Source organism: Pavona decussata, unplaced genomic scaffold (genome assembly GCF_977016875.1).
Source record: "Pavona decussata unplaced genomic scaffold, jaPavDecu1.1 SCAFFOLD_51, whole genome shotgun sequence".
Lineage (NCBI taxonomy): Eukaryota > Metazoa > Cnidaria > Anthozoa > Scleractinia > Agariciidae > Pavona > Pavona decussata.
The window spans coordinates 437,318-463,558 of NW_028145473.1; the positions used below are offsets into that span (position 1 = coordinate 437,318).

The 26,241-nt window shown below is 38.6% G+C and overlaps 2 protein-coding genes across 3 annotated transcripts in view; both read right to left on the reverse strand.

The window, feature by feature from the left end:
* LOC146480958 (uncharacterized) overlaps window positions 1-26,241 on the reverse strand; it is a 153,859-nt gene that overhangs the window by 10,727 nt on the left and 116,891 nt on the right. The window lies entirely within an intron of this gene.
* On the reverse strand, window positions 923-25,574 carry LOC146480959 (uncharacterized). 2 transcript variants are annotated; one of them, XM_085108664.1, is made up of 23 exons: window positions 25,468-25,574; window positions 24,244-24,353; window positions 22,953-23,115; window positions 20,867-21,042; window positions 19,686-19,925; window positions 18,000-18,117; window positions 16,736-16,807; window positions 15,856-15,927; window positions 15,468-15,539; window positions 14,391-14,462; window positions 13,236-13,307; window positions 12,656-12,727; window positions 12,046-12,117; window positions 11,284-11,355; window positions 11,030-11,107; window positions 10,491-10,580; window positions 9,251-9,322; window positions 8,942-9,016; window positions 8,529-8,600; window positions 7,508-7,716; window positions 5,140-5,265; window positions 2,335-3,894; window positions 923-1,399 (listed from the first exon to the last, which is right to left on the reverse strand). In XM_085108664.1, the coding sequence occupies exons 2-23, from the start codon at window positions 24,308-24,310 to the stop codon at window positions 951-953; spliced, it is 4,071 nt and encodes a 1,356-aa protein (XP_084964790.1). In that variant the 5' UTR covers window positions 24,311-24,353; window positions 25,468-25,574; the 3' UTR covers window positions 923-950. The 2 variants fall into 2 exon arrangements, with proteins under 2 accessions (XP_084964790.1, XP_084964791.1); XM_085108665.1 differs by lacking the exon at window positions 15,468-15,539.

Below are 26,241 nucleotides of genomic sequence, written 5' to 3' on the forward strand. Positions count from 1 at the left end.
GTGACACATACATAATATATATAAGAAAAAAGAAATTCGAGTTCTCCCAACAGGAGTCAAACCTAAGACCTTGCGATTACTAGTTCGGATGCTCTACCACTGAGCTACAGGAGACTCGTAGGAACTAAGGCCATCAAACTACAGCTGAAACTAGGACTCAACTAGGTTCATGTGGCAATTTTCGGCCAATTTTGGTGGCCTTCAGAGTTTTTGGAGGGTTTTAGAAATCCAAGATGGCCATAACTCTTACGTCTGTGACGTCATCACCTCCCTTTCCGGACCTCGAAGAAAACGTTTCTCGGTCGAGGCAATATTCACCCTCCAAGTTTCGTGGCAGTAAATGAAATCCCCGGCCTGGCCCCTACTTCCCTGGGTCAGAAGACTGGTCTAGATAAAGTTAAATCTCTGGCGGATAGTGTTCTATCTCTAGGTGGTTCAAAAATATTTCCAGTCCTCAAATTTGACACTTAAGTGTGAGAGGTTTCAAAGATAGCATAATTTGAGTTTTCTGTTCCATTCAGTTCAGTTGGTAGACTTTGAGATTTGGCTTAAGCGTTGAACAGGGATATAGCCACGTTACTAAGTTTCAATTACCTTAATGACAGTGGACCAGCAATAGATCTCTCCTAACGTATTTTACTTTTAAAGAATATAAGACTTGCCCTTGGCAGAATCCTCCCAAAGTTTTCATTCTTCGCGTTTCAGGTATTTTCAGCCTAATTTACATTTTGCTCGTTTAATTGTTTGAAGAATCTTAACGATGTAGGCTTTTTAAATTGTTCAAATGTCTGAATTCACGCAATAAAAGTAAAAGAAAAGTTAAGAAACTCTTCTTTTTAAAACTTTTTTGCTGATTTACAAGTTGACATATTTTCAATGCTCATATGCATCGTATTTTAACTTTATATTCACCTGCGATTTGTGTGTATCGGTATATGACCCAAACTGGATTATAAGTGTGCTTCCTCCACCGGCCTTTGATCACCGACATCGGAAATAGAACACTCCTTCCTGAATAGCTCTGTTTGTGTCCCTTTGTGGCGCTTCTTCTTGTTGTACCCTGCGAGATGACTAACGCCTCCCTGTTCCTCCACTGCGTTGCCTTCACCTTGTTCACGGTCTTTGAAAACACCGCCAACCATGCTGCCATTCAGCACAGGATCTTCATCTTTAATGCTGCCACCCATAGCTTCATTGTTTTTCACGGCATCGGCAATGGTGGACATGTCTATGTTTCCTGTGTCCAGTGGAGCGTTTAGGACGTCTGCCCCACTTACGCTGCTTAGTTCTCCTTGTAAATCGACGAGAGGAAGAATCAAATCAAGACAGCATGATAAGGATGCATGTGGAGTTTGGCGCCATTCTTTTAGGTATTGGTAAAGGTGAACTGCATAATACGCTGAGAACAAACGAGAAATAATAAAAGACTGTGAACCGACAACCATTATTAGAGTAAAATAGGAGAATAAAATGAGAAACATCACTTATTTTCTTTGTAAAACTGAAGTTACTATATGAGAACCTTAGAAAGTCTTTCACAGTCACGGTTTTTCCCAATTCATGTAGAAGCAGCGAATAAAAAAAAACATTTTTCACTGATTGGAACAAATAATGTGAGTTTTCTTTGATGAAAACTCAACGTTTTGGAAGCTAATGACACATGCAGTACACGATAAATTGCAAGTTTTCCATATATATATATTTTTTGTGACAAGCTTATTTGCTCAAGTATACGACATACTTTGGCAAATTTTTCTTTACGCTGATAAGTCAAAGCAAACTTAAACCGAGGAATACCTCAAATCAAAAATATTTTTATATTGCTGTCACCTTGAAAACATTGCCAATAATGACTCGTTCTCGATTAAAGTCTGGCTGCCTTTAGCAGCGCTAACGAAAACGTTTCTTGTCCCTAAAGACATTGTGTAATCGAGGCCACCCAATGAGAATTGTCAAGGCAAATACTTCGAATGTCCTTTTCCATTTTTCAAGATCATATCAGAACCTTTAAAAAGGATATCTACGTTTGCTAGCACGGTTTGATATTTTTGGATAAAGTCACTTCTATTAGCTTTCCAGAAATTCCCAGCGAGCGGTACTTATTTCGCTCTGGTAACGGCAATTGTTGTCCCTTGAAAAAGAAAAAAGGACTTAATTTTTCCACGCCGTTGAAGTTTTAGATGAATGAAACACCGAAAGAAACTCTAGTTTTTCCTCCACAATTTCAGCCAAATTTCTGAGGCGATTAACAGGCCTTCCTAACAGATATTCAACGAAACGAATCCCTGAGCGTCCCTGTAAAATGCGTTTAGTGCAATAATGATGCAATCTTACCAACAGGAATTACAAACAACAAAGTGTTTGCCCCTATCACCAACACGTTAAAAATTGCTGCATCCATGTTCGGGTTGGACTGCGCTGGTACGTTCTCGGCGGGAATTCTGCTCGCTGCTCCAATGACCAAGTTAATAATGGTAACGGCAAGGGATGTCGACATCAATCTGTTTTCGGAGACATCTTGTAAAGGACGCATCCAGCAGAAAACTATTCCGTACATCCCAGCAATGACCAATGCCAGACCAATGTAGGACCTGGTTTCTTGTCCCACAAGGATGAGACCAGACGTGACAATCACCTTACGAGACATTTCGACCAGTTCCCAATACCATGAACGAGGCTTGTAACTTTCAAAGAGAAAACTCAATCCTGTGAGCAATTCCGAACTAGATCCTGGATTCCGAGATACTTCATTGTTATTCGTGGTTACTATCGCTCTTTTTTGTCTCCAAAGGGCACAAAATGTGGCAGCAGGGAGGATAATGATGTAAGCAGTAGAGATGTACCCCAAGATAACCAACTTGTTGTACCTTGCATCATGACAACGTGTGCTGTAATCTGCCTTCAGGTATTTGAAACACAAGTCATCTTTTTCATCTGTGCAAAGGGTCCGGCAAGCAAGTGGTAAAACTGTGGCTGTCATTGAACAGGTGTTGAGGTATGTCAAATACAAAAAGAAAAACAAATTCCTGTACACAAGCTCTTTGGTCTGAGAAACTTTTCTTAACTTTTCCTCGTCCTCCATGTTCTCGTTTCTCGAGATGAGCAGCTTTCGCACTCCGAACGCAATGAATGAAGTGGCAATAGCAGCTGCATTCATTGCCAATATTGCAAACAAGTTCCCAAAGGCATCCACGCGTAATCCAGAAGAAAGGCAGTGAACAGGAGCCATCTGAAGAATATTCAGTTGGAGAATTTGTGAATACCTTCCGATGACTTGCATGGAATTTGGCCATTGTATGTACGAGAACGCTTCCAGTGAGCCAAAGGTGACCTGATAAAATCCAATTATAATCTTAAGCTTGGCAAAAAATGTATCTATTGCACTGCGATTTTTGTTTTTCTTCTTGTTCCTTTGGCTCGCCCACACCGAAGCAGCAATGATTATCAAGAACACGGCCACAATGACCGACAACTGTGCTGCTATCCACTTTTTAGATGGACACTGTTTACATGTTTGTAACTGTTTATAGTACCCTGAAGTACAAACGCCACAAAGTGGACCTTCATAACCATCCTCACAAGAGGAATCCAAGCCACCCTTGCAAGACTTTTCAATCAGACACTTGTACTGAACTGGTATTGGGTATGGGTGTTGTACATCATCTTCACCTAATGCAGGCACTGGTGACAAGAGATTGTTTATAAAAGCTATGTAGCGGCGTTTATGAGTCAAGTTCCTCCATTTCCACCAGTACCCAGCTTTTAAAGTGGCGTGATCATCCTTGCATTCTAATCCATGTCCACATTTCCTACATTCCTGGAACATGTGAGTTCGATAAAATCCCTCCAGGCATCGACAAGCACGGTAACCAGCGAAGAAATCAGACTCTGTTCCTAGTTAACATTTGAGAAGGTTCCAATTAATGTTACATAATAAGGAAGATACTGCGAACATTGTAATTGGTTTTTGCCCATGTTCTAGTAACAGTGGCATGGATAATGTCAGTGCGTTATATGATTCGACAAAACTCGTTAAAAAGTGACTTAAAATCAGCTTAAGAGCATGAATTTTGCAGTGAGAAGGAAACGATGTTAAGGACGGTGCCTACTTTTGTTACTGCGCATACGTTCTGAGTATCTCGAGATACTCGGGTTTCCTATGGGTGGTGCCTACTAATACAGGGATATTTTTGCGCGGTTTAAAACTATGCGGACAAAGTAGAACTTAGCAAGTGCTTTTGGTATCCAAAAAGAAAATTGGGGGTAACCATGCATTTTTCAGAGATAATAAAGCGTCAATTAAAAAAAACCACCATACATTGCGTTGTATTTTACTGCTTTTTAGAACAGTTGTCGCTTAATTATCTCTAAAAAATGTGTGGTGACCCCCAATTTTCGATTTGCATTTCATTAGCCCTTGCTAAGATCTGCTTCTTTCGCATAGTCATAAACCGCGCAAAAATACTTCGGTATTAGTAGGCACTGTCTTTAAATAGTCTAATTTTGTCGCCTGAAGACGAACTCGAAGAATGGCACGAGTCGATGGTGCAAGTACTCTGGCAATTAAACGCGGCTGTCGCTTATATGAGAAATTTACTAATAAAAATGAAGGTTATTTTCATAAAATGTTTGTAAGCTTTTTTTAAAGTTACTTGCGTGTTAATTGTGCCGTCGGTGACTCAAGTACGTGCAATAATCTTAGAAATTTGGTGAAAACCTTTGACCCGGTTCTTGAGAATTAGGCTGAGGGTTGGGTGAGGGTGTTTTCCATATGGCAAAACTAGCCCAAATTTATCAACTTGGCGTTCGTTATCCCAAGACAAGGACAAACGGTCGAATGAAAGCAAAGTTAAATGGGCCATTTTCATAATGGTGTCATTTGACTGCAACAGTATCGCTGAGATTCTATTTCGGTTTTTTCTTTCAATTTCAAGTTTTGAGATCCCAGTGCGTAGTAAATCACCTTAAAAGCTCTAATTAGGATGAGAAAATCAAACATTGAAGGATTCTGGTAGTAGTAGGCAAATCAGTGACGCCATTATGAAAATGCCCTTCGCAGTACATTTCACTAACGACAGAGCTCACTGTATGCATTGAGGTTTAAAACAGGATTTGTGAAGGTATTTGGCTGTTCTTTACCTAGTGGACAAGATTTGCAATCTGAAGTTTGTGTTCCTGGTGCTTTATCGAATGCCACAAATGAACCATTTGGACATTTCTTACAACTCGTGCTCACGAAACCAACGTCATCGGAATAAAAACCTCCTAAAATCAAACAAAATGGAGTCTGCAATTTAGTATCCACATAATACTCATAAGGGTCCTGAGTAGAATTATCGTTCGTTTCAGTTCCCGACCACACTAGCTAATGCGTTTTCGTTTCAAAATGCACACATACATTGTAATAATGCGTTAAAGTGTACATGACTACAACTTTTTTTATTATTGCTTGATTAAATTTTCATGTTGTTCTGATCTTGTACGAAAATTGGAAAACTTTTCCCTGTTAATTTTTTTCTTGGATTTGAGATGTATAAAAATGTGAAAATTCACTTCTGGTTGGAATACAATAACGCACAAGACGGGAAACTGGAGATAGCAGGGGTATGACGTTAATTCAGGTTCGCTTGATCCGCGCGGTTTCTCTTTCATATGTGGCCGAAATTGTGACGGAGAACGTTGAATGCTCACAAGGAAACAACTAAGGAAAAGATAAACTGCGATAGTAAGAAGCCTGCATGCCGCACACTTGAGGAAAGAGCTGAGCAAGCTGCCTTGCGAGGCATCGCGAGGCCACGCGAGGCAATCAGCTCGTGCCTCATGAGTTTTAGCCTTGCGAGGCGAAATCTCAAATATCAAATACGACAGATATTTTAATTTCCCCAAAGCCTCCCGAGGCGAAAAACTCACGAGAATTCAAATGCATACGTGATGAAACAGCTGAACTAATCGCCTCGCGAGGCAATTTGCTTAGCTCTTTCCTCAAGTCTGGGGCAGGCTTCAAATGCGAGGAAGAAAAAGTGATATGAATTGATTTTCATACGAGAACAAAATGAAGTTAGATTTCATCAAGCAAATAAAAAAAATTTGGTAAAGCAAACACCACTAAACTTTATCACTTTTACTAAAATTTATCTTGCAACAATTTGGTTTCAAAAAGAAAGTTAGAGAATTAATTCCTTTTTTAATAATTTCTTGTCAGCTAGAAGAGTTGCCTATTGATTTTTTTATCTATTATTAACGCTTAGATATTTTATTTTATATTTATATCTTCTGTTCCGAAAGCAACAAAATATTGAAAGGGTGTTTTTTTTTTTTCAAATTTAGGTAGTTTAAACTTTTTTGAGTAATTTTAAGCTCGCTCTCGTAACTTGTACATTTTTACTGTGTTGCGATTCTTAGTTATTGTTTTTGATAAATTTAGAACCAATTTGTACGTAAGCTGTTGTTTTGAAGGTATCAAGAAATCTAAAATGGCGGCAGTGTAGAACAAATGACCTAATTATCACATGATGTGCATTACCGCTAAAGTTATGACGTGACTAGTTGAGACGTCACCCAAAATTCATTTCTGATTGGTTACTTTTTTAGGGAGTCGCAAATTTTGCAGGCAGAGGTAGCCGTTTAAGGCTGTTAAATGTTTGCTTGTAACTCAAAATGTTGGCCGAAAATGTTTGAAAATCATTTAAATGCAACTTGAGAGAGCAACTAGACAAGACAGTGAAACATGGTCGTCCAACACAATATTGGACCAAAACATCTGGTTGTTCAGCCATGCAGGGCTTTAGTGTCGACAGCGAAAACAGAGGCTTTCGAAAACGTTGACGTCATTCACATCACAAATATCGCGAGGAGGTCTATTTCTCGCGTGTAGAGATAACTGTCGTAACGTATCGGCGTATACGAGCGTTTGAGTGCATGGACAGGGAAACACGCTGCGAAGGCGATATTGTGGATGAGAAGCTTTTCATGCGTTCTCAGTAAAATAAAAGCGATGCACCACAAGGCAACCTTACAACAGTCATCTGCCCATGCGACAAATAGACGTGTCAGCCATGTTATGGCATAAGAGCGCAGTCTGAGCTTTAGAAAGCCTCCGCTTTCCATACTAATACGATGGACCCCATTTTCAAATGCCTCCCCTCAAGAGATCTTTTGCGAATACACTCTTTTTTTTTTTTTTTGCTAATGCACTCATTTGAATAAACGTTGTCGCGTGGAAAGTTAACATGCGTAAATGCCGTGTTTTCCTCTCCTTGTCCGCAAGAAATATGTAAATTTTAAGCTCTAATAACCGGGCGTTCTGTTCCCAGAAGGCTTTTGGGTGTTATTGTTCAAGGTTTATGCCTTTTACATGGCAACATTTATTTAATTGAGCGTATATGCGTTATCGTCGATCAGCATTCACGATCATTTTAGCGTGGATGCAATAAGGCCAAAATGCGTTAAAATGTATGCGTTTTCAAACGAAATTAAAACGCATCAGTCTTGTCGGAGCAAGACTTACCTGGTGGGCATACGGTACATCCTTCAGTTCCCTTGGATGAAGAATTGGAAAATGTTCCAACAGAACATGGCAGGAAGTAACGAACTCTGGGATGATCAGATAACTGTCTGAATCCAGAGGCCACCAAAGCTGACATAAGAGCTTGATATGTAAATGTATAGAGGGTTCCCTCTACTTTGATAGCTCCTTCACTGGAATCGAGAGGACTCCTAGGAAAAAGTATTCATATAAGTCTGTAAAACGCATAAGAGTAGCACCATATATTATCATAAAAGTTGTACTAAGCATCCACGAGCTTATTTATTTTTTAGGCCCCTAGAATTGGGGAGGGGGATTATGGAGAGAGACGTTTAAAAGAGCGGGGAGCAAGGGGGGGGGGGGGGGGTAATTCAAATCATGAGTTCAAACCATAAATTTAATTATTAAAAACTGGACCATTGCATAATGCAATTCCACAGATTTTACTAGCTTAGCGACCATGGTATATGAGCCATTGTACCATGCCCGAGAAATAGCGACCATTAAATAGTCTTCTGGTTGTTCTTGCAAAGCGAATACAGCAAGATCTAGCAACATTTCTTCATTGTCTTTAATAAAACAATTATTCCACTCGCACTTGTTGGATATGAGATGATTATAGCCAACTCGGCGCACGCGCGCTCTCAACGCTCTGCACAGAACGGAATTCTACCTTTTGGTTGGTTGCATCGCTGCCGTGTTCTTTACCGGCTCAGATGAGAGGTATCTGTTGTCCTTGCTGTTTTCGAATTCTTCACACATCGACTGTTATTAAACTAGCTTGTACTCTAATACAAGTCCAACGATTACCCCAATATAGGAGGACATTATTTCTTGGATGGTCATAAATCAAAGATGTCTTATCTACCATTACCATCTGTCATATTCTTAAAGTGGACAGAAAGTGTTACCTAGTTCATTTGCACGGTAAACAATTACAGTAAGCCAACAAGTAAGGGAAGAACTAATTAAAAGGCATTAAATTTTTACTGAAAATACTAACAGGTATATCGTGCTGCGATTTTTTCCGTTAGAGTAAAATTTCAGGGTTCTAAGCGCTCTATTCTTTAGCATCCTGGAAGAGAGAAAAAAGGAAAGAAAAAGAAATACAGAGCGAAAGGAAGAGGGAAATTAAGAAAGAAAGAAAGAAAGAAAGAAAGAAAGAAAGAAAGAAAGAAAGAAAGAAAGAAAGAAAGAAAGAAAGAAAGGAAAAAGAAAGAAATGGTAAGACGAAAGCTTAGCACATATTGCACATCTGAATCTTGTACATTTTGGAGAAAGGAAATGTATTTTTTCACTAAAGAACATATGTGGAGTAATGCAGATATATCTGAAAGTGGCTTTTGTAAAATAAAAGTAATAAGAGGGTAGCAAATGATCATCATGATGATGATAATGATAAAAAGAATACGTCACAGTCTGCAATCCAGGTCACTGAAGCCAACGAAGGACTCAAGGCTCAGGGTCGTCAGTTTTGTTCGTAACAAATATCTGAAAACGTGGAAGAAAAAACACACCTAAAAAATCAAGCCTCGGTTCGGGACACACACAGCTTGTGCTTCAGAAAATAGTATGGAGCAAAGAAGAAGACGACAAGCATACACAATAAGAAGAACAAGAATGCGAAAAAAGAACAACCACAACATCAACAAGAGAAAACAACCAAACAACACTCTTTCTTTTAAAGCAGCCAAATAATTATGGGATATTGCAAAGGTTACTTACATGGATAATTGGTAAGGACTAATTTTAAATGCCTCCTTTTCAACTGTCTTTATAGGATTATCTGATAGCATTCTAAACAAAACAAGCAAGTTGGAAGGATCACTTTAACCCTTGAAAGGAAGCAAAAATAAATATTCTCAAAATTTTAGTGAACTGTAAGTCCGGATAGTTAAACCGTATCAAGACATCTTATCAGCAATGAGTGGAAATGTTATCGCAAATAGGAAATTCGTCTTACAATTCATTCTCGTGAATTTTTAACGACGCTCTGTGGCAGTCTGCCTGGCCTTTACATATCTCAGTTACAAGGCCTTGACGGTCTTCTTTTCCCTGGTATTTACATCTTAATTTACATATTATTTACAGCATTTAAACAATCTCCATTTTTGTGTTTTACATATTACCACTCTTAATGGTGATGATGATGATGATGATGATGATGATGATGATGATGATGATGATGACAGCAATTTATAAAGAGTAAGAAAACATTGTGTTTTTCTGTTTCTGGGACCAGTTTTATTTTAATGTGCTGGTCAGAACTTGGTAAAAATGTATTTTTTGTGTGACCGAAATTCAGTCAACTCTCTCGTAAGTGACCACCCTTAGGACACGACAAAGTGGTCGCTTACCGGAGGTGGTCGCTTACGGGGAAGATCAACAAAATAAGCCTAATACTGGATTGATTGATTGATTGATTGATTGATTGATTGATTGATTGATTGATTAGTTACATAAAAATATTACCTTAGCCGCTAAAATTAGGCAAATAGAAACTAATTTATATGATTTTTTTTTTCACATCTATTCATTGTTCTGAAGAAAATTTGTATAACATTTTGAAACAGATCACTACAACAATTCCTGTTTACCTACAGATCTAATTATAGCCATCTTCTCTGTCTGCAAACTGTTGTTATCTGTCAGCAGTCCGGGGTAACGTCATTAGAAAATGAACTTTTGTTATTTCTGAGTAATGATTTACTAACGATCATACGTGATTATGTTGAGTGATCGCTTACCAGAAACAGAAAACAAAACAACATGTCAATTTTCTGGCTTAAAAAGTGGTCGCGGTCCCTTAAGAAATTTGAGAGATGGTCGCTTACGAGAGAGCTCTTGAATCAGTATTTAACTGAGAAACAAATCGAGAAGTGGTCTCTATGAGAGAGTTGGCTGTATGTAAAAGGTGTACCGTTTCATGCTTATGACTTAAAACAATTACTAATCCAGTACTCACATTACGACTTCTTTTTGAAACCAAAGCGGTTGCTTGACACTGAAGAATGCTCGATATGGAATATGTTCCAGTTGGTTGCCATTGAGAAATCTAAATGATAATTAGATTTTTAGTAAATTTATTGAGATAAGCCTTCTATTCTTTTGCCTTTTTTACGTTGCAAGAACATATATCCTTGTAAGTAAAGGTTTAAGTATACATAAGCAAGTGAAAATAAACGATAAAAACGAACAACGTTTCTGTGTCGTCATGACGCCCTGATCAAGTTCGGAGTAATTGAAATAAAGTCAATGTCAGAAATAGAGTTAACACTATCTCTCAATGTCCAATCGGACTCAATTCAAACAAAACTATTTGCGTGACATCATTTTTAGATATTATGTCAATTTTGGTGAACTATTTGTGGCACCGAAGCGTTGTTCGTTTTTATCGTTTATTTTCACTTGCTTAAAAGATATATCATGGTTGCAATTCGCTGTTCAAAGTCGTTATTTATAGTGGTCCTAAAAATAAGGTCTGCATTACTACTGAATGCTTACAGATAAAGAAGATAGCTTCCTTTCGGAAGGGCGAAGGTCTTGTTAGATATAACCGGTATTTTATTGTCCCACAACGATCTAACAAGGAAACAAAAATTAAGTGATCATGAATATTCATTCAAATTTATATTTCTTCAAGAACATGTTTTCCTTTTACGGATTTTGACATATTTCGCTCATGGTAAGAATCAATTAGAACTCGGTTTAGAAATCACAAACAGTTCGATTAAAATAGTCAAACTTGTCAAACGTACATGTAACTTGTACTTGCAAGACTGGAAAATATATCCTCGTCGAGGCTTTGAATTTTGTTAGAGCTCAGATCCCTGTCAAGAAGGGAAAGAAATTAAAAAAAAAAACTAGAAAACAACAAATGGAATTTCTGGACGAGGAGGATTGGCAAGTGGCAACGCTAGTATTTCTGCTCATCCAGCCACGCTGAAGTGTGTGTGTGTAATAAAACAACCATTGAATGACCATTTCTTGAATTACGGTCCGCCATGTTTGAAGACCATTTTCAAGGCTAGAGCCTGTCAATCTCGTTTCCAGGGACGTGAAGAGGGGAGACCCTGGGAACGAGGTTGAGAGCCTCTCTTGTGTTAACCTTCTGATAGCGAGCAAGCGCATTTGTAGTTCACGTCTTATTTAAGACGCGTGTACCATTTATACGAGGAAGTTCACGTCTTATTTAAGACGCGACCAAGACAGGAACAGCTCAAGTTCCTGTTCCAGAGTTAGACGCGTCTTATTTTAGTCGCGTCTTAAACGAACGGTTATTTTGTGCCGTTTATACGATCAGCTCGCGTCTTATTTAAGACGCATCTTAGATAAGACGCGTCTTATTTTCTCCCGTATAAATGGCCCTAATAATCTATCGCGAGCAGAAAATGATTCTGTGTCGTTTCACGAAATTAGCACCCCAATTTTCATCGGCCACCTTATCAACATTCGGCAGGTAGATTTGTATTCATTCATTTAAAAATAAATGTCGGGAAGAAGACTTAAATCAAACTTACAGATGACTTAGAAATATCAGAGTAGAAAATACATCCTTTGGTAGTGTTTGAATATTGTTTGAGCGTAGATCCCTGAAAATGAAGCAAAACAAAAATGGCGTAAATTTTATCTGTTAGAGTTTTTTTTTTTTTCATATCTTTTAGTATGTACATTGTATCTTTGTATTTTAGCTTTTCTTATTTCGAGGCCCCTTCTGCAAACCACTTCACATGACTTTCATGTCGGTATCCTCAACAAAACTAATTTCTTTTCTAAGTATGATAATGTTAAAAATAACACCCGGCACAGTTACACAGATACCTCGTGAATGCTTATGCAATGCTTATGAAATATTTAGAGTGCTTGTTGCCCCACGTCATTCACCCGTTTCGTTAAATCTTACTGGAGTTATCACTTAAGCCCCAATGACTTTCCCTAGCACAGCACAACTCACCTCCTCCCCCACCCCCCCCCCCCCCAAAAAAAAATGTCTTTCGATCCACTCCAGGTAATAAATTGTGACATTTCCTTACCTGTAGGAATTTTCCATACGAAAAACGGTCTTTTCTCTCAATGTTGACGAGCGTTTGCTAATTCGGCAAAGTAAGCTCGTCTTTAATGATTACTTACAGCATTTCTAGATTTTTGAGCGACGTAAAAACACCACTGGTAAGGTTTCCAACATTGTTTGAGCTGAGATCACTGAAAATACGATAAATGACAAGAAAAAAAATCTTCAGATCATGAGTTGTTTTTTTCAAGAATTGAGTTGATTTGTTTCCTCTTGTTGTTCTAGAATTCTTTTTACAACTAAGCTAAGGCATTTATGCACTGGTAGAAACCCCCATGGCCCTTCCCCTCTAAGATTCCTTGTCGCATACCTTGTTATGCACTTATGCCGAGTACACAACTGTAAAACAGGCTATTCTGAGGCATGTTTGATACTAGAAAAGACTCAAAAGAATATTGAGGTATTCAGGATGAAAAATATGACATTCAGTAAAAGCCTAACGAGTGAATATACAGACCAATTAATAACCGAACGAGATATAACTAGCACATCGTGCCGCAAAATTGGTGGTGCATCTGTACATTGTATAAGCCACTTATAATACTGTCTAGTAAAAATATTAGCATTGTTATGTAAGTTTGTCTAGTAATTGACTGAATCCTGTAGAACATGAAGGTCGATGAATGGTGTAGAACTTACAGAAAATTTAGTTCTTTAAGAGTTGAAAATACAGGCGTTGGAAGATATTTGATATTGTTTGATGACAGGTAGCTGAAAACGAACAAACGAAATAAAGGAAGACAAAACCACATAAGGATCTAACCAACACGCTACCATTTCTTCTAACAGAGCTTATTTGTCATGGTAAACTACACCATTTTGGATGGGAAGAACTTGGAAACAAGATTTTAAACTCTCATAGATTTCCTTTTTAATTAACACTCTTTTGCGGGCTAACGGCAACGTCTGAGAAAATGTGGCCTTTAGACCCCCCACGCCCGAAAAAAAAAAAAATAATTCTCATGTCAATTTGATACTCAGTCATCATGGCTTGGCTTCGCGAACGAAGATTTATGAAGTTTGTCCACGTTATCGTCGACTACAAGCACGCTCATGGCTGACCAGACCTATTCGGGAGAGACAGGGCCGCGAGCATTTTCTGCCGGGAAAAGTAATGTCTGGTGTGGTGGTGGAGGCGGCGTGGGCCTTCCTCCTCTGTCTCTTGTACTCAGTACGTTTGCATAAAATGTATAAGAACAGATATCTGATAGAAAATAGGTGGTTGGAGTTGTAAAATTTCACTTCCAAATTTTTTAAGAAAAAGGATTGATGTATCTTCCAGGTGATATGTTTACGGAGGCGAACGGCCTCCGACAATATAATTTGGTGGTTTAATTTTACCCTGATTCATTTAAAAAAGAGATTTTCTGGCAACGGTTCCAGTACCTACTGAATGAAATATATGTTGCCTTTATGCGCACTAACACACTGTATCTTTGCATGACCGGCTCAAGTGAAGTTTAGTAATACATCGGATAAGTGGAAAGGCGTCTTGGATGAAACGGAATAGATAGATAGATAGTTTATTAAAAACTGCATCGCAGCCAAAGGCTGAATTGCGCAATTATTTACAAATGCTTTATAATATTTAAAAAAATTACAAATGAATCCTTGATAATAAGTCAAAAAACTGACCACAGCTCGTCTGAGCTGCGGGGAGCTTCTGGTGAGACAGGCCATACAACTAGGTTTATACAGTGGGTGAAAGTACGTACTTAAAAAATAATTTTAGTGTACTATATACAGCTGCTTTCAGTTAACCAGTCACATTCTGCTAACTCGACTCCAACTTACAGCGTGTTTAGATTTTTAAGAGCTGAAAATACTTCCACGGGAAGGTATTGGATGTTGTTTGAGCCAAGATCCCTAAGTAACGAAAGAAAAAATGAAAACAACAACAAGAAACATCAACCACAAACATTACACCATAATTTGCACTATATTTGTTACGTCCGATTTCACAACAGGTAATTATAAATTGCAGCCCATGTATGTTTTTTTTTTTTTGTATTTTTGTTTTGTTTTGTTTCGTTTTTTTTCAAAACTTGATGCCCTACGTGTTATTTAACTTACCAGCCATGATTCATCCACAATCATACAAATGACGGAAATTTGAATTTGCTGGAACACAAACATCGACAAACGGAAAGGTCTGTGGATTTCCTTCACTGTAATTTTTACCATAAGCAAATTATGATGGTGGGTGAATTATCGCTGCATAATTTATCATTGAAATGAATCTTTGTAAAAGTCGGGTTATACTTAGACCTCTATGGAATGATTTATTCATTAATTTCTTTCAGTTTACGTTTTTGTATTTCGGGAAGTCAGTAAGTACTCTGTCAACTCAGTTACACTTCTGAATTGAAGGCTTTAACTGCTACCTGATTATCAGGTTGCTTTATAGGTGGTGGACGGGACATGCAAATGACGAATCATGGCCACCCATTGATAAGAGATTTTGGTAAACCCATCAGTGCGAGAAATTTTGGATAGGCTATGACGTCACTTTCGTCCGGCCGACCGTCTGTACGTACGTACGTACGTACGCTCCTCATTTGTTTTTCTGAAAGAATTTGGCCATCCTGCTTCCCGCCGAAAAAAAACCTGGGTTCCAGCAAAGGGTTTGAGTATCTCATTTCACATTAGATTACATGAAGGAACGTACGTACGGACGGACGGTCGGTCGGACGAAAGTGATGGCATAGGAGTTACCAAAATCTTTTATCAATGGAGCTCCGCGCGTGGCGCTCCGCTATAGACAGATCTGTGAAAATGGCGGATTGTTGCACTCTCCGGGTAATGGAATTCCGCGTCCCACATTCAATCAACAGTTAACTGACAGCTATTCCAAGAATTTATGCCACTTACAGATACCGAAGCTTTGTTAGCTTCTCAAATACCCCGTCTGGCAGCAATGCAATTCTATTAGAGCGCAAATCCCTGGTAAAAATAATGCGATATACCACGAATTAAAAAAAACACTCTTTCAAATGATCAGTGTATGGTCTGAGAAATAACTGAAATATATAAATTGGAATCCAGTGGTTGTCCTCCTCCTCAGTCCTTTCCCCTTTTACCAATCTATAACTTAGCATAATCAGGTAATCATTTTAAAGATATCTAATGCCCACTGGGAAACTGAGTCAAAGTGTTGCCGTACCCACCCACCCCCCCCCCCTCCCACTCCCCTGTACGGCTACACGTAGGCTAAGAGGGAAACTATGTGACCCCAGATTGCTTTTTACTTTTCACTTACAGCCGTTGCAGAATTGTCAGGACCGTAAACGCGAAGTTGGATTGAAATGCAATAGCGTTTGAAGGAAGAAATCTGCAAAAAAATAGTTTTTAGAGGAAGACTTGTATTTTCCTCTTCACTGTTAATTCACCTAGAAAACTAGTTGTAAAATGTTAGTCAAGGAACGGCTCTTTCTATTTCTCAGAACTGGCAGGCCAGTCCAGCCAGTCTGTAAATTGAATGCGTCATTTTGAAGACATGCTGCCTCAAAATCTTGAAAAAAAAATCACTAAATGGTACGTGCTATTTTGAAGAAATTTAAAGAAATAGGATTGAACTTAACATCAAATAGTTACAGTTCCATTTGCGAACTAACCGGTCTGGCCGGCAGTTCTGACAAATGGAAAACACCCATAGATACAGTGTAAAAGATTATTGACAGTAGTATTAAGATTGCAGCATGCATCCAATATCTCAGTTGTAAAATCAAGCAAATGTTGTCACAGTTGTTAATCATGATACAACAAATTGAATACTATGCTTTGATAGAAATTTTAAAGCATTCTTTTCCTAAAAGATGTTTTGAAAAGAAATGGAACAGCTTGCTTGGTTTTACAGCGAGCTTAGTTTCCTCTTTTCCTTTAGCCCTCAATCTCTTCACGACTATTTTTAAAATCTCATCTATTGCGAATGCAAAGGTAATACGAAACAGTTACAGAAGAGGCACCCCTACTACTCTACTATCAACACTCTCTTTATTTACACTGTTATCCCCTTTTTTGTCTATTTTTTCTCTCTTTGAGTTATACTTTACCGATAATTTGTCTGATAATAACTCAATAATTTTAATTTAAAAAGCAAATTGCGGTATTCGCTAGCTTAACTAGCTACTTTTACTTACAAGCTTCGAAGGTTTGTCAAATTGGCAAACATAGCCTCTGGTACGAAAGTAAGAGAACTTGAGGACAATTCCCTGTGAAAGGGAAAACTTGAATTTTATTTTGGGGTACTAAATGTGTAACATCTCTTTCTCTCTTTTCGTTTCACACGCGTTTCCTATCACGATATCTCAGGGGTTGTTTTTTGTTTGATAAGTTAATAACTTGATGGGCTCCATGTAAACATTTACCTGCAATAATGGTACGTGTTGTATGATCATGATGGGTGCATCGACTTAAGAACCTTAATCAAGTATGCAGGCAATCAATCAAATAAATGTTTTGCACTTTCCTGGGATGCATTGATTTAAAGGGGCACTGTCACGACAATTTTGCTACATTTTGGTCAAAATTGCTTTAATGTTTGATGAAAAACCTTTTTGCTAACATGAAATTGCTCTAAGAACACCGGGAAGAAAATGTAGAGGGATTTCTCCAAGGAAGAACTAACTATGATCAGTTTTTAGCAACTTCTCGAAAATGTACAAGAAGAACTTGAAAAAAATTGGCCAATTTTTTCAAGTTGCAATCCATTTCCATCCTAGCCATTCGTACCCACAGAGAGTTAATGCTAGCTTCTGTGCAGTAGTACGGTAATTGTTAACACACCTGAACCATTGTTTTAACGTTTCCAGTGATAAAAAAATGTATATTTTTTGGCCATTTAAAGATGCACCAAAACTGGGTGATACTGCCCGTTTAATTAAAAAAAGGGTTGCGTTGTTGTTACGACTGTCAATTGAAAAATCCCACCCTTCATCTTAAAGATGGAATCGTCACAGTGAATTAGGCAAATATATTGGACTGAAACAATGAAAATAACTGTTCTCGGACAGGACCTATATGAAATGTGGTATCTTGCTGTTCAACTGACTGTTCCTCATCTTTAATAAATGGCGTCCTGGTTGTAAAACACCCTCTCTATCAAGATGGACAAAAAATGAAACTTTCTTATGTTGTTTTAATGACCCAGGAATGAGGTCCACCAAACGAGGTATTAAGAGTTATCCCATTGTCTTCCCTAAACAAGATGGGACATCCTCGAGCACAGTTGTTACATTGGTGTGAGCACGTCCTTCAAATGATTGATTTACGAATGAACGAACGAACGAACGAACGAACGAACGAACGAACGAACGAACGAACGAACGAATGAATGAATGAACGGACAGACGGAAGGCAGGATGAATGAACTTGATCGACTGCCAGTTGGTCATACATTCTTACATTAATGTTGTAATTGTCGGAGCGCATCGAATGACGTCTACCACTGAAGTTGCATTCCAGCATGAAAGATGATTCCCACGAGTAGCTGTCCATATATAAGAACATCGAGGTCCGCAATCTGAAAAATGGTTACAAAAACAATTTAGAGTTTCCTGATAAATACGGTGCAAGGAAAGAGAGCATTAAATTTGTGGGCTTCTTTCTAACATAAAATAAGAAGGGATAAAAATCGCTTGCCTCATATCTCTTCTTAACTTCTAGTCACGTGCAAACTTATCTTTTCTCCCAAAGGCCACTTACGAAGAATCCCCAGACCCCAAGAAAATAACGGTAGTTCTCGAAAGGCCGCTTTTCGGATTTACACGTACATGTATAGCGGATTAGACAACCATTCTAGAGCTCTTTTGTGCCTCACTGATGATAATGCAAATTATCCACTTTTAAGACTGGCTTTAGAGGCCGGTTGGTTGCAAATGATCGAATCAAAGCAAAGGGAGTTGATGACGCCCTTCCAGACACCATGCACTGTCGCTCATGGCCAACGAGTTTTTTAGCGACTTGCCTTTGTAGTCCATATCCTTCAAAGTTAACCAGTGCAAGAAAGAACTAGTCTACCACTGGTCGCTCATACAGCACGTTCCGCCCTCTAACGATCCATATTCATTTTTGTAAAATCGCTACGGACGCACACAACTCACCGATTTCAAAAACACACGCCCTTGAAGAAGGAATCATAAACTTCGTCACTTTAAGGCTTTGAACACGTATATTTAATGCTTTTCGCGTACCCTCAATCTCTGAGGATTCCTGACGCAAAGAGACGGCATGCAATTCATGTTTCGGAGCTCAAACGCCTGTTAATATTGCCAGAGAAAATCCTACAATATAACCGGCGTCTTGAAAACAAAACATTCTAAGAAGAACAGGAAAGTTCAGAAGATTTTGTATACGTATACGATTATTAAGCGAATATGGTGACAGTATGAACAGTTACATTTTCTCTCAAATAAAATCTTACTAATTTATGCGTCAGTATCTATCTCTGTGTTCAAAGCCCGATTAAGGACGGTGCCTACTAATATCGAAGTATGTTTGTGCGGTTTATGACTATGCGGGAAAAGCAGATCTTAGGAAGGCCTATTGGAATCCAAAAAGAAAATTGGGGGTAGCAACGAATTTTTCAGAGATAATTAAGGAATAATATCTCTAAAAAGTGCTAAAATATGAAGCAAAGTATGGGATTTTTTTCCTAAATTGAAGCTTAATTATCTCTGAAAAATGCATGGTTACCCCCAATTTTCTTTCGAGATACTAAAAGCGTTTGCTAAGTTCTGCTTTCTCCGCATAGTTTTAAGCCGCGCAAAAATATTCCTGTATTAGCAGGCACCACCCATAGGAAACCCGAGTATCTCGAGATGCGCAGTAACAATAGTAGGCACCGTCCTTAAGCCGGAATCCTAGGTTAACGTGAAGTTTGATTCGTTAAGTATACTAATAACAATAAGGATGCTGCTAAAAGATTTCTGTCCTTAGCTTGACTTAATCTTTTCTGTTACCATTAGCTTCAAATAAGCCCTAAAACCATTGTTGAAGAGCGAGATGAAAACCTCGGTTAATTTTTAATCAGGGGTTAGTGTTAATCGGCTTTCGAACAACCGGGCCCTGAAGTAGAAAAACTGGTCTTACCAATGAAAACGACTGAAAAATTCCTTATGTCAGTTCCATACTTGCTTGTAGCCACGCAGCTGTAGTTTCCTTCTTTGACCAATGGAAAGGGTCTTGGTTTTGTGGTATTGAACAAAACTGTGGAGTTGTGTATAACTGCCGTGTATATTGGACGAGATCCAGAGACCAGGCATTGGAGAACGTAGCCGCGAAATGAGCGCACAACAGGAGATGGATCTGGCCACATTATCTTGGGTGGAGCTTAAAAAGAAAAAGACAAAATAAGAAATAAAAAATCAAGTTAGTTATATGCAACGTTTCAGTTTAGGCTCTGATGACGTCACTTCGCGTGGAAATTACGTCATCATTTTCAAACATCGCCATCTTGAATCCGCCCTCTTGGATCTTTGATTTTTCGAAAAAAGTTATGCACGGTAAAAAAACCCAAAATTGATCAAAAAGATATCAAAACCAAGAAAAAACACTAAAGCGATGTACAGTTGTAAAAGATATACAAGAAAAGTTCAGTAAACATTTTCAATAATTAAGCCAAAAGAACAGTCAAGTGGCGGCAAAAAAAATTTGCTTGGTTAAGACATAAACAGCGTAGGCAGCGTGAGTCGTAATGACATTTAAAACATCGTCTGGGTAAAGTATATTAAAATAAAACAAACTTTGGATAGCCTTAAGCCAAGTCCGCTACCGGTGAAATGTGTGGCGGGAAAAATGCAAAAAATATTTCAGAGAAAAAGGCAATAAACTCAGTAATATCTTAAAAGATAAAAGGAAATTCCAACACTTTAGGTTTATTGTCTTTCTCTCTCTGACAACTGCATTTTTTAAATTTTACCCTGATTACCATTTTAACCCTCAAAGTATGTGTAAAAGTGTGTACATTTACAATAAAATTGTTGTTGTTGTTGTTAAAAAAAAAAGAATATTGGTATAGGGAGTGTACTGCATTCATCCATGCCAAAGGACGTTTCAACCTTCTACGAAAGCAGATCTCAAGAACCAGATGATTTGATCTGTATTTTGAAGAATCAAACTGCATTTTGAATCAAATTTAGGCAACATGTTGTTAATAGAATGCTAATCGTTTTCGATGCTCTCTATGATCGAAAACTTTTCACCTACATTTTGTTCATTTTTATCCGGCGACTATATCTATCAAGCTCTATTTTATTATACTTTATACTTACTAAGAGGAACCGTAGTAAAAATTAAGTGAAATCCTCGCGCTTGAACCTCAAAGTCAGAGTAGAACTCTAAAATTACATAGTTTCCTGTAACTAGAACATCCTTTCCGCTGGCCACACCACAGTAAACACCAAATTTCTCGTTTTTCTCATTTGTAATCTCCAAGTAGTCGAAAAACCTGGAAATGAAACATAAAAAGGTACTTTGGTGTCACTTTGAATGGTCAAAACCTGATTATAGTTCTTCGGAGAAATCTCTTGACATTTTCTTTCTGGTTCTTTGAGGGCAATTTCATGTTAGCAAAAATGTTCTTTCTCAAAATACAGCAAAATCATCGCAAGAGTGCCCCTTAAAAGCTTTCCCCCTCCCCCCCAAAAAACCCACTCTGTTTAATAGCTAACAGTATAATAAACCGCTGCGTGCGCATAAATTGTCCACCATTTTAAATTGAGTAAAACGCGTGTTAGTGTTTGTACAGATGACAAAATTTTTCGAACAAAACCAGCTCCGTATGAAACTTATTCTTATCTTTTCTGTCGCAAAAAGGAAGATTCTCTATTTAAAACAAACATAATTGTTCATTAGAACAGAAGGTGTATTGAGAAAACGCAATAAACACAGCTTGCTTAGTCTAAACTAACCAAAAGTGGTAAACATGAAACGTGCAACCATCGGGTGGATGCACACGGACGTTCATCCTCGCCAACATATAATTAACACTATCTTCTGTGACCAGTGCATAATTGGTATTTTAACCTTTCCATTGACATGTTTTTTTATTATGAAAAGTAGCACTAATAAACAGGTGACATTTTTCTTTTAAGTAAGAGATAAATACCGAGAACGGAGGTATTAATCCATGGCCGTAGGCCCGAGGGAAGTATATGGATTAATACCGACGTTCGAGGTATTTATCTGACTTATTTCATGAAATTATTCCTTTTTTCAAGGGGACAAACGCCGGCTAATTAGTACCGTCACACTTAGGTGAGAAACGGAGAACAATAGAAGCAACCTGATGTGTGCGTTTCTCGCAGTACTGCTAATGTAAATGAGGGATTTATACAGTAAATGAGGGATTTATCTGTATAAATCCCTCGTTTCAGTTAGTTTAATATTCATGAAGTATGTAAGTTAAATAAAGGATGTTGAATAACAAAAGAAAATGTATGATTCATGAAATAATCATGGTCAGTGACAAATTTGGTCTCTCGAGATTTTTTCTTCGTACTCTTCTAAACGAGAGCAAGGACTGTAACAGGGCTTAACATTTTCCATTTTTTCTTTCAGGTTTTCCTTCGCATCTACTTATAAGGTGGCTGTCACTGATTTCCAACACTTTGTAGCATTTACACTTTGACAGATTGATAGAATCATTTTTTATCACTTGATACAACAATAATGGTATCAAAACATGCCTAAATGAGAATGATGATTATTCTAGAAAGTGACGCAGGCATACTCGGAAAAAAGAAATCCGAGTGCTCCTATCAGGAGTCGAACCTAAGACCTTTCATCGGAAGGTCTTAGGTTCGATTCCTGATAGGAGCACTCGGATTTCTTTTTTCCGAGTATGCCTGCGTCACTTTCTAGAATAATCATCATTCTCATTCATTCACCAGACTGGAAACATGCCTAAATATTTGAAAACAAGTTACGGTAATTTTCTAGTCATAACAGATTACCATAGCAACAGTATGACCTGTTAAAAACACCTAATTTTACCTTTAACTGGTTAAAACTTAGGCGGTAGAGCATTGCACCGGTATGGCAGAGATCATGGGTTCGATTCCTGTTCTAGCCTGAATTTTTCTTTTTTCGCAACTTCTCAAGTTGCGTGCAAAACTGCTTTTTTTATTATCTAATTATAAAACTCTGTCAGGGGCTGCACTTGCTTGGGCTTGGGAAATGAGCTTCGAAGCCAACAGAATCGAACTTTGTCTGACTCAGTGATTCGATCCGCCCAACAAGGTCAGTAAGTGTTTTCAATTAAGACAGTACTCCATCCGGCCAGGCACCAATATAATATAAAGTTGACGCGTTCTTCATTCATTCTTTCCTAATTTGTTAAATAATGACTCTACTTACTCGCATGGTGCGCCAGGCAATGATTCCACATAAAAGTCTAGAAAGTGAATATTGATCGCCATGCCATGTGGAATAGGAACCTTGTAATCACATTCCATGTCGTTGGGGTAGTTGTCTGGGTAGCCAGGACTTTTTAATGTATTGTTTAACACAGAACCACAACCTAAGATAGGATAAAAGTGTGAGGAAGCAGGGTACTGACATGGAGGGGCCAGTTTAGAGCTCTATTGCCTGGAGCGCCGACATTTTTGCGGAGGTGCCTGGAGTTTGCAGCCTATAGCTTTCTCTACTTCGGGCAGGGGCCGTTTCTCGAAAGTCCCGGTAACTTACCCGGCCCGATAAGTATATTTTTAACTGTTTTTTCGTCGATTACACAGTGAATATAGACATGGTACTTGGCCAATGTTTTCATAGAATTATAAGATTTTAAAATTTAGTATTCCGGTAAAGTTAGCAAAAATTGACTTCTGTTAAGAAATACACTTACCGGGCCCGGTAAATTACCGGGACTTTCGAGAAACAGGCCCCAGGACGCAAGAACGCTGATTCTGGCTAAATGGGACCCTGGACTGACAGGCGTAAAGAGCGCCGATTTTTCCAGGCTATTTAATGGGGAGCCCTGAAGCTCTGTGCTTATTGGCAGGATCCCTAGACCCCTGTAGACCCCGGCCGAGAGAGAGTCAATTCACGACCCATTTCATTTCAACTTATCCAGAACGACACAGGGTTAAGCGCTACCGTTGTAGACGCCTTGTGTCCTCCTTTGAACTTAAGGAAAATGATGAACGATCGGACTCGATAACGCCAGGAAGAAGTAAAAATGCAAAGGGAAAACGCGCCTTACAATTAATACTGACCAAAGTATTTTGGCGAATAAATCTCTCCAAAAAATACAAAAGATATACAGTTGTTGCTCCCTCCCAGTCTCGAACACAAATTCAGAACGTTAACAGCTAATCTAAAACAAACTGAAGATTTTGATAGCTAACAAATGACAGCAATTCCAGTTTCTGGTGCATGGTCGGCAGTTTCTGTGCTATCAACTTAGTCCCTATTTTCGAGCGGTGACGTCACTATACTTTGCGCGTGGACTCTAAGGGCCCGTTTGAGACCTCGTTTTGATTCCCCGAGAGATTGCTCGCCGGCTAGCTTTGACGAGGCGAGAGAGTAACCTTGCGACTAGGCTCAGCTCTTATTACACCTCCTGACATGCCTAAAATTTACTTGTCTATGTCAACCTAACCTATTAAAATAACGCCTGAGAAGCAGTCAGGCCTATTGTTTGGCTCACCTTGTGTGGCGTGTGCACCTTCCTTGGCATTGCACATCAACATAATTAAAACGTATAACAGTCTCATAGTGCAGAAGGCCTATGAAATTGAAATGTCAAAACATCCTTTTCTAGAAGAAGAGTAATAACATTAATATTGTAAGCTTGAGGAACTCTATTGTCTATGCTTTTCTCTCTTTCTTTTTTTCTTAATGCGGCTTCCTCTCGCCTCTTGCCTCTTTGTTTAATTTAGCACCTGTGCCCGCCAAAATGGGATGATGACTTCATCAACATCGATTTTAACGCCATTGTTTCTGAAAAGTTGCCACCCTTTTTACCATGCACCATCTTGAATTTCTCGCTTCGTCTGAAAACCTCCGCAAAAACCGTCGAAATTGACTCAAAAATAATCAAAATCAATAAAGAAATACTAAAATCATATAAAAAAATATAAAAGACGATAAACAACGAAAAGCAATTCACTGCTGCATGAGAGAAAACCTACAAGATAATTTGGAGAAGGAACGTCGTCAGTGAAGAGAGCACTACCCCTCCCCACTCCCCCCATCCCCCGGAAAAAAAGACTGAAGGAAGGCTTTAGGTGGCTAAATTTTAAACATCTGTGACCACAGGCTTTTGAAATGAGTGTTAGGCCAAACTTTCACGGAAATAGGCTGTTAGGCGAAATAAATATTCTTTTATTGGAGATGTAACTATTTAATTTTGATTCAGATTGAAGTATTTGATTTCGAGATTTTCATATCTGCTTTGGTCTCTTTGTGTTCAGATTTTGGCTTCAGTAACCATGGAGCGAAAGACTGTACTTGTACGTAGACGAACAGTCTCTAGCTGAAGTGTTCACATGACAACAAGGTGAACCTCTTGCTAGAGGATCATCCTATCTCCCAACTAAAAAGGATCATACTAAGAGATTTGCCAAATTTATCTTCTACATGTCGTACACCGGCAAATGTACTCCCTTCTTCGGTGCAAACAGACCCTAAGTAACAGCCATTTAAAAATCTTTTCATGTACATAATAAAGCTTCCGTTTGAAAAGCTTTAGTGCTTTCACTGTTCCGTTTCGATTTTTCATTTCTAGCAGAAATAACAACTACATGACGAACTGATCAGTGCGGTCAAGAATCTTTTTCGATTCATTCGCAGATGAAAAGCAAGAAGTAGAGGAAGTCGGAGACGAAGCAGAAGAAGAAGACGGGAGAAGACGAAGAAAATAGCTTCTTACCTCTTAGAGTCTTCTTAGATTACGAGAACGAGATAGCGATGTGTTCGCTATGTCGTTCAGTCTCTTTATATTTTCAAATGCTCTGTCGGTGATCCGGCCGGGAGGGGCACCGTACCGACCTCAAGTTCAGCAGTTTGCGGGAGTACAAGAGAAACTATTAAAACATTTAACCAGACCATATGGTCCTTTGTTGTTATGGAATCGAATATTAACATTAAAGAAAAAACTGATTAAGACTTGGGAGAGTAGCAATCACTTCCTTCGGCAAATTGATCCGCAGTATATTTGAGACCGTGAAAACCGAGTTCTTAGTTCTTTTCAGTAAAGTACAGAGTTTTCTAATCATGTTTCAAAGTATACTGCAAATTTTCTCAATCGATAAACTTCCCTCTGTCACCTTTTCTAAGGTTAATTTGGAAATTTGAATCCGGGGGGGGGGGGGGGGGGGTACTCCAAAAAAAATTGGGTAGGGGTGTGCGGCCCGCTTCCCAAAATCCTCACCCTATTTATGACCAAAATCTGCGATTTTCCCTACCCTATTTATGACCCGAAGAAGCTTTTTCTAAAAAAAAGTTCGAACCCAGGACTAGAGTGCAAAAATCTATACCCTATTTATGACCAAAACAGCCGAAAAACCATACCCATTGGCGCTGCACATACCTATATAGCCCATATAAGGGAGTACCCCCCCCCCCCCCCCGATTTGAATACACAAATATGGGCAACAGCCGGTTACCTCAGGCGCTGCTAATAATTTTGGCTACATTTTATCTC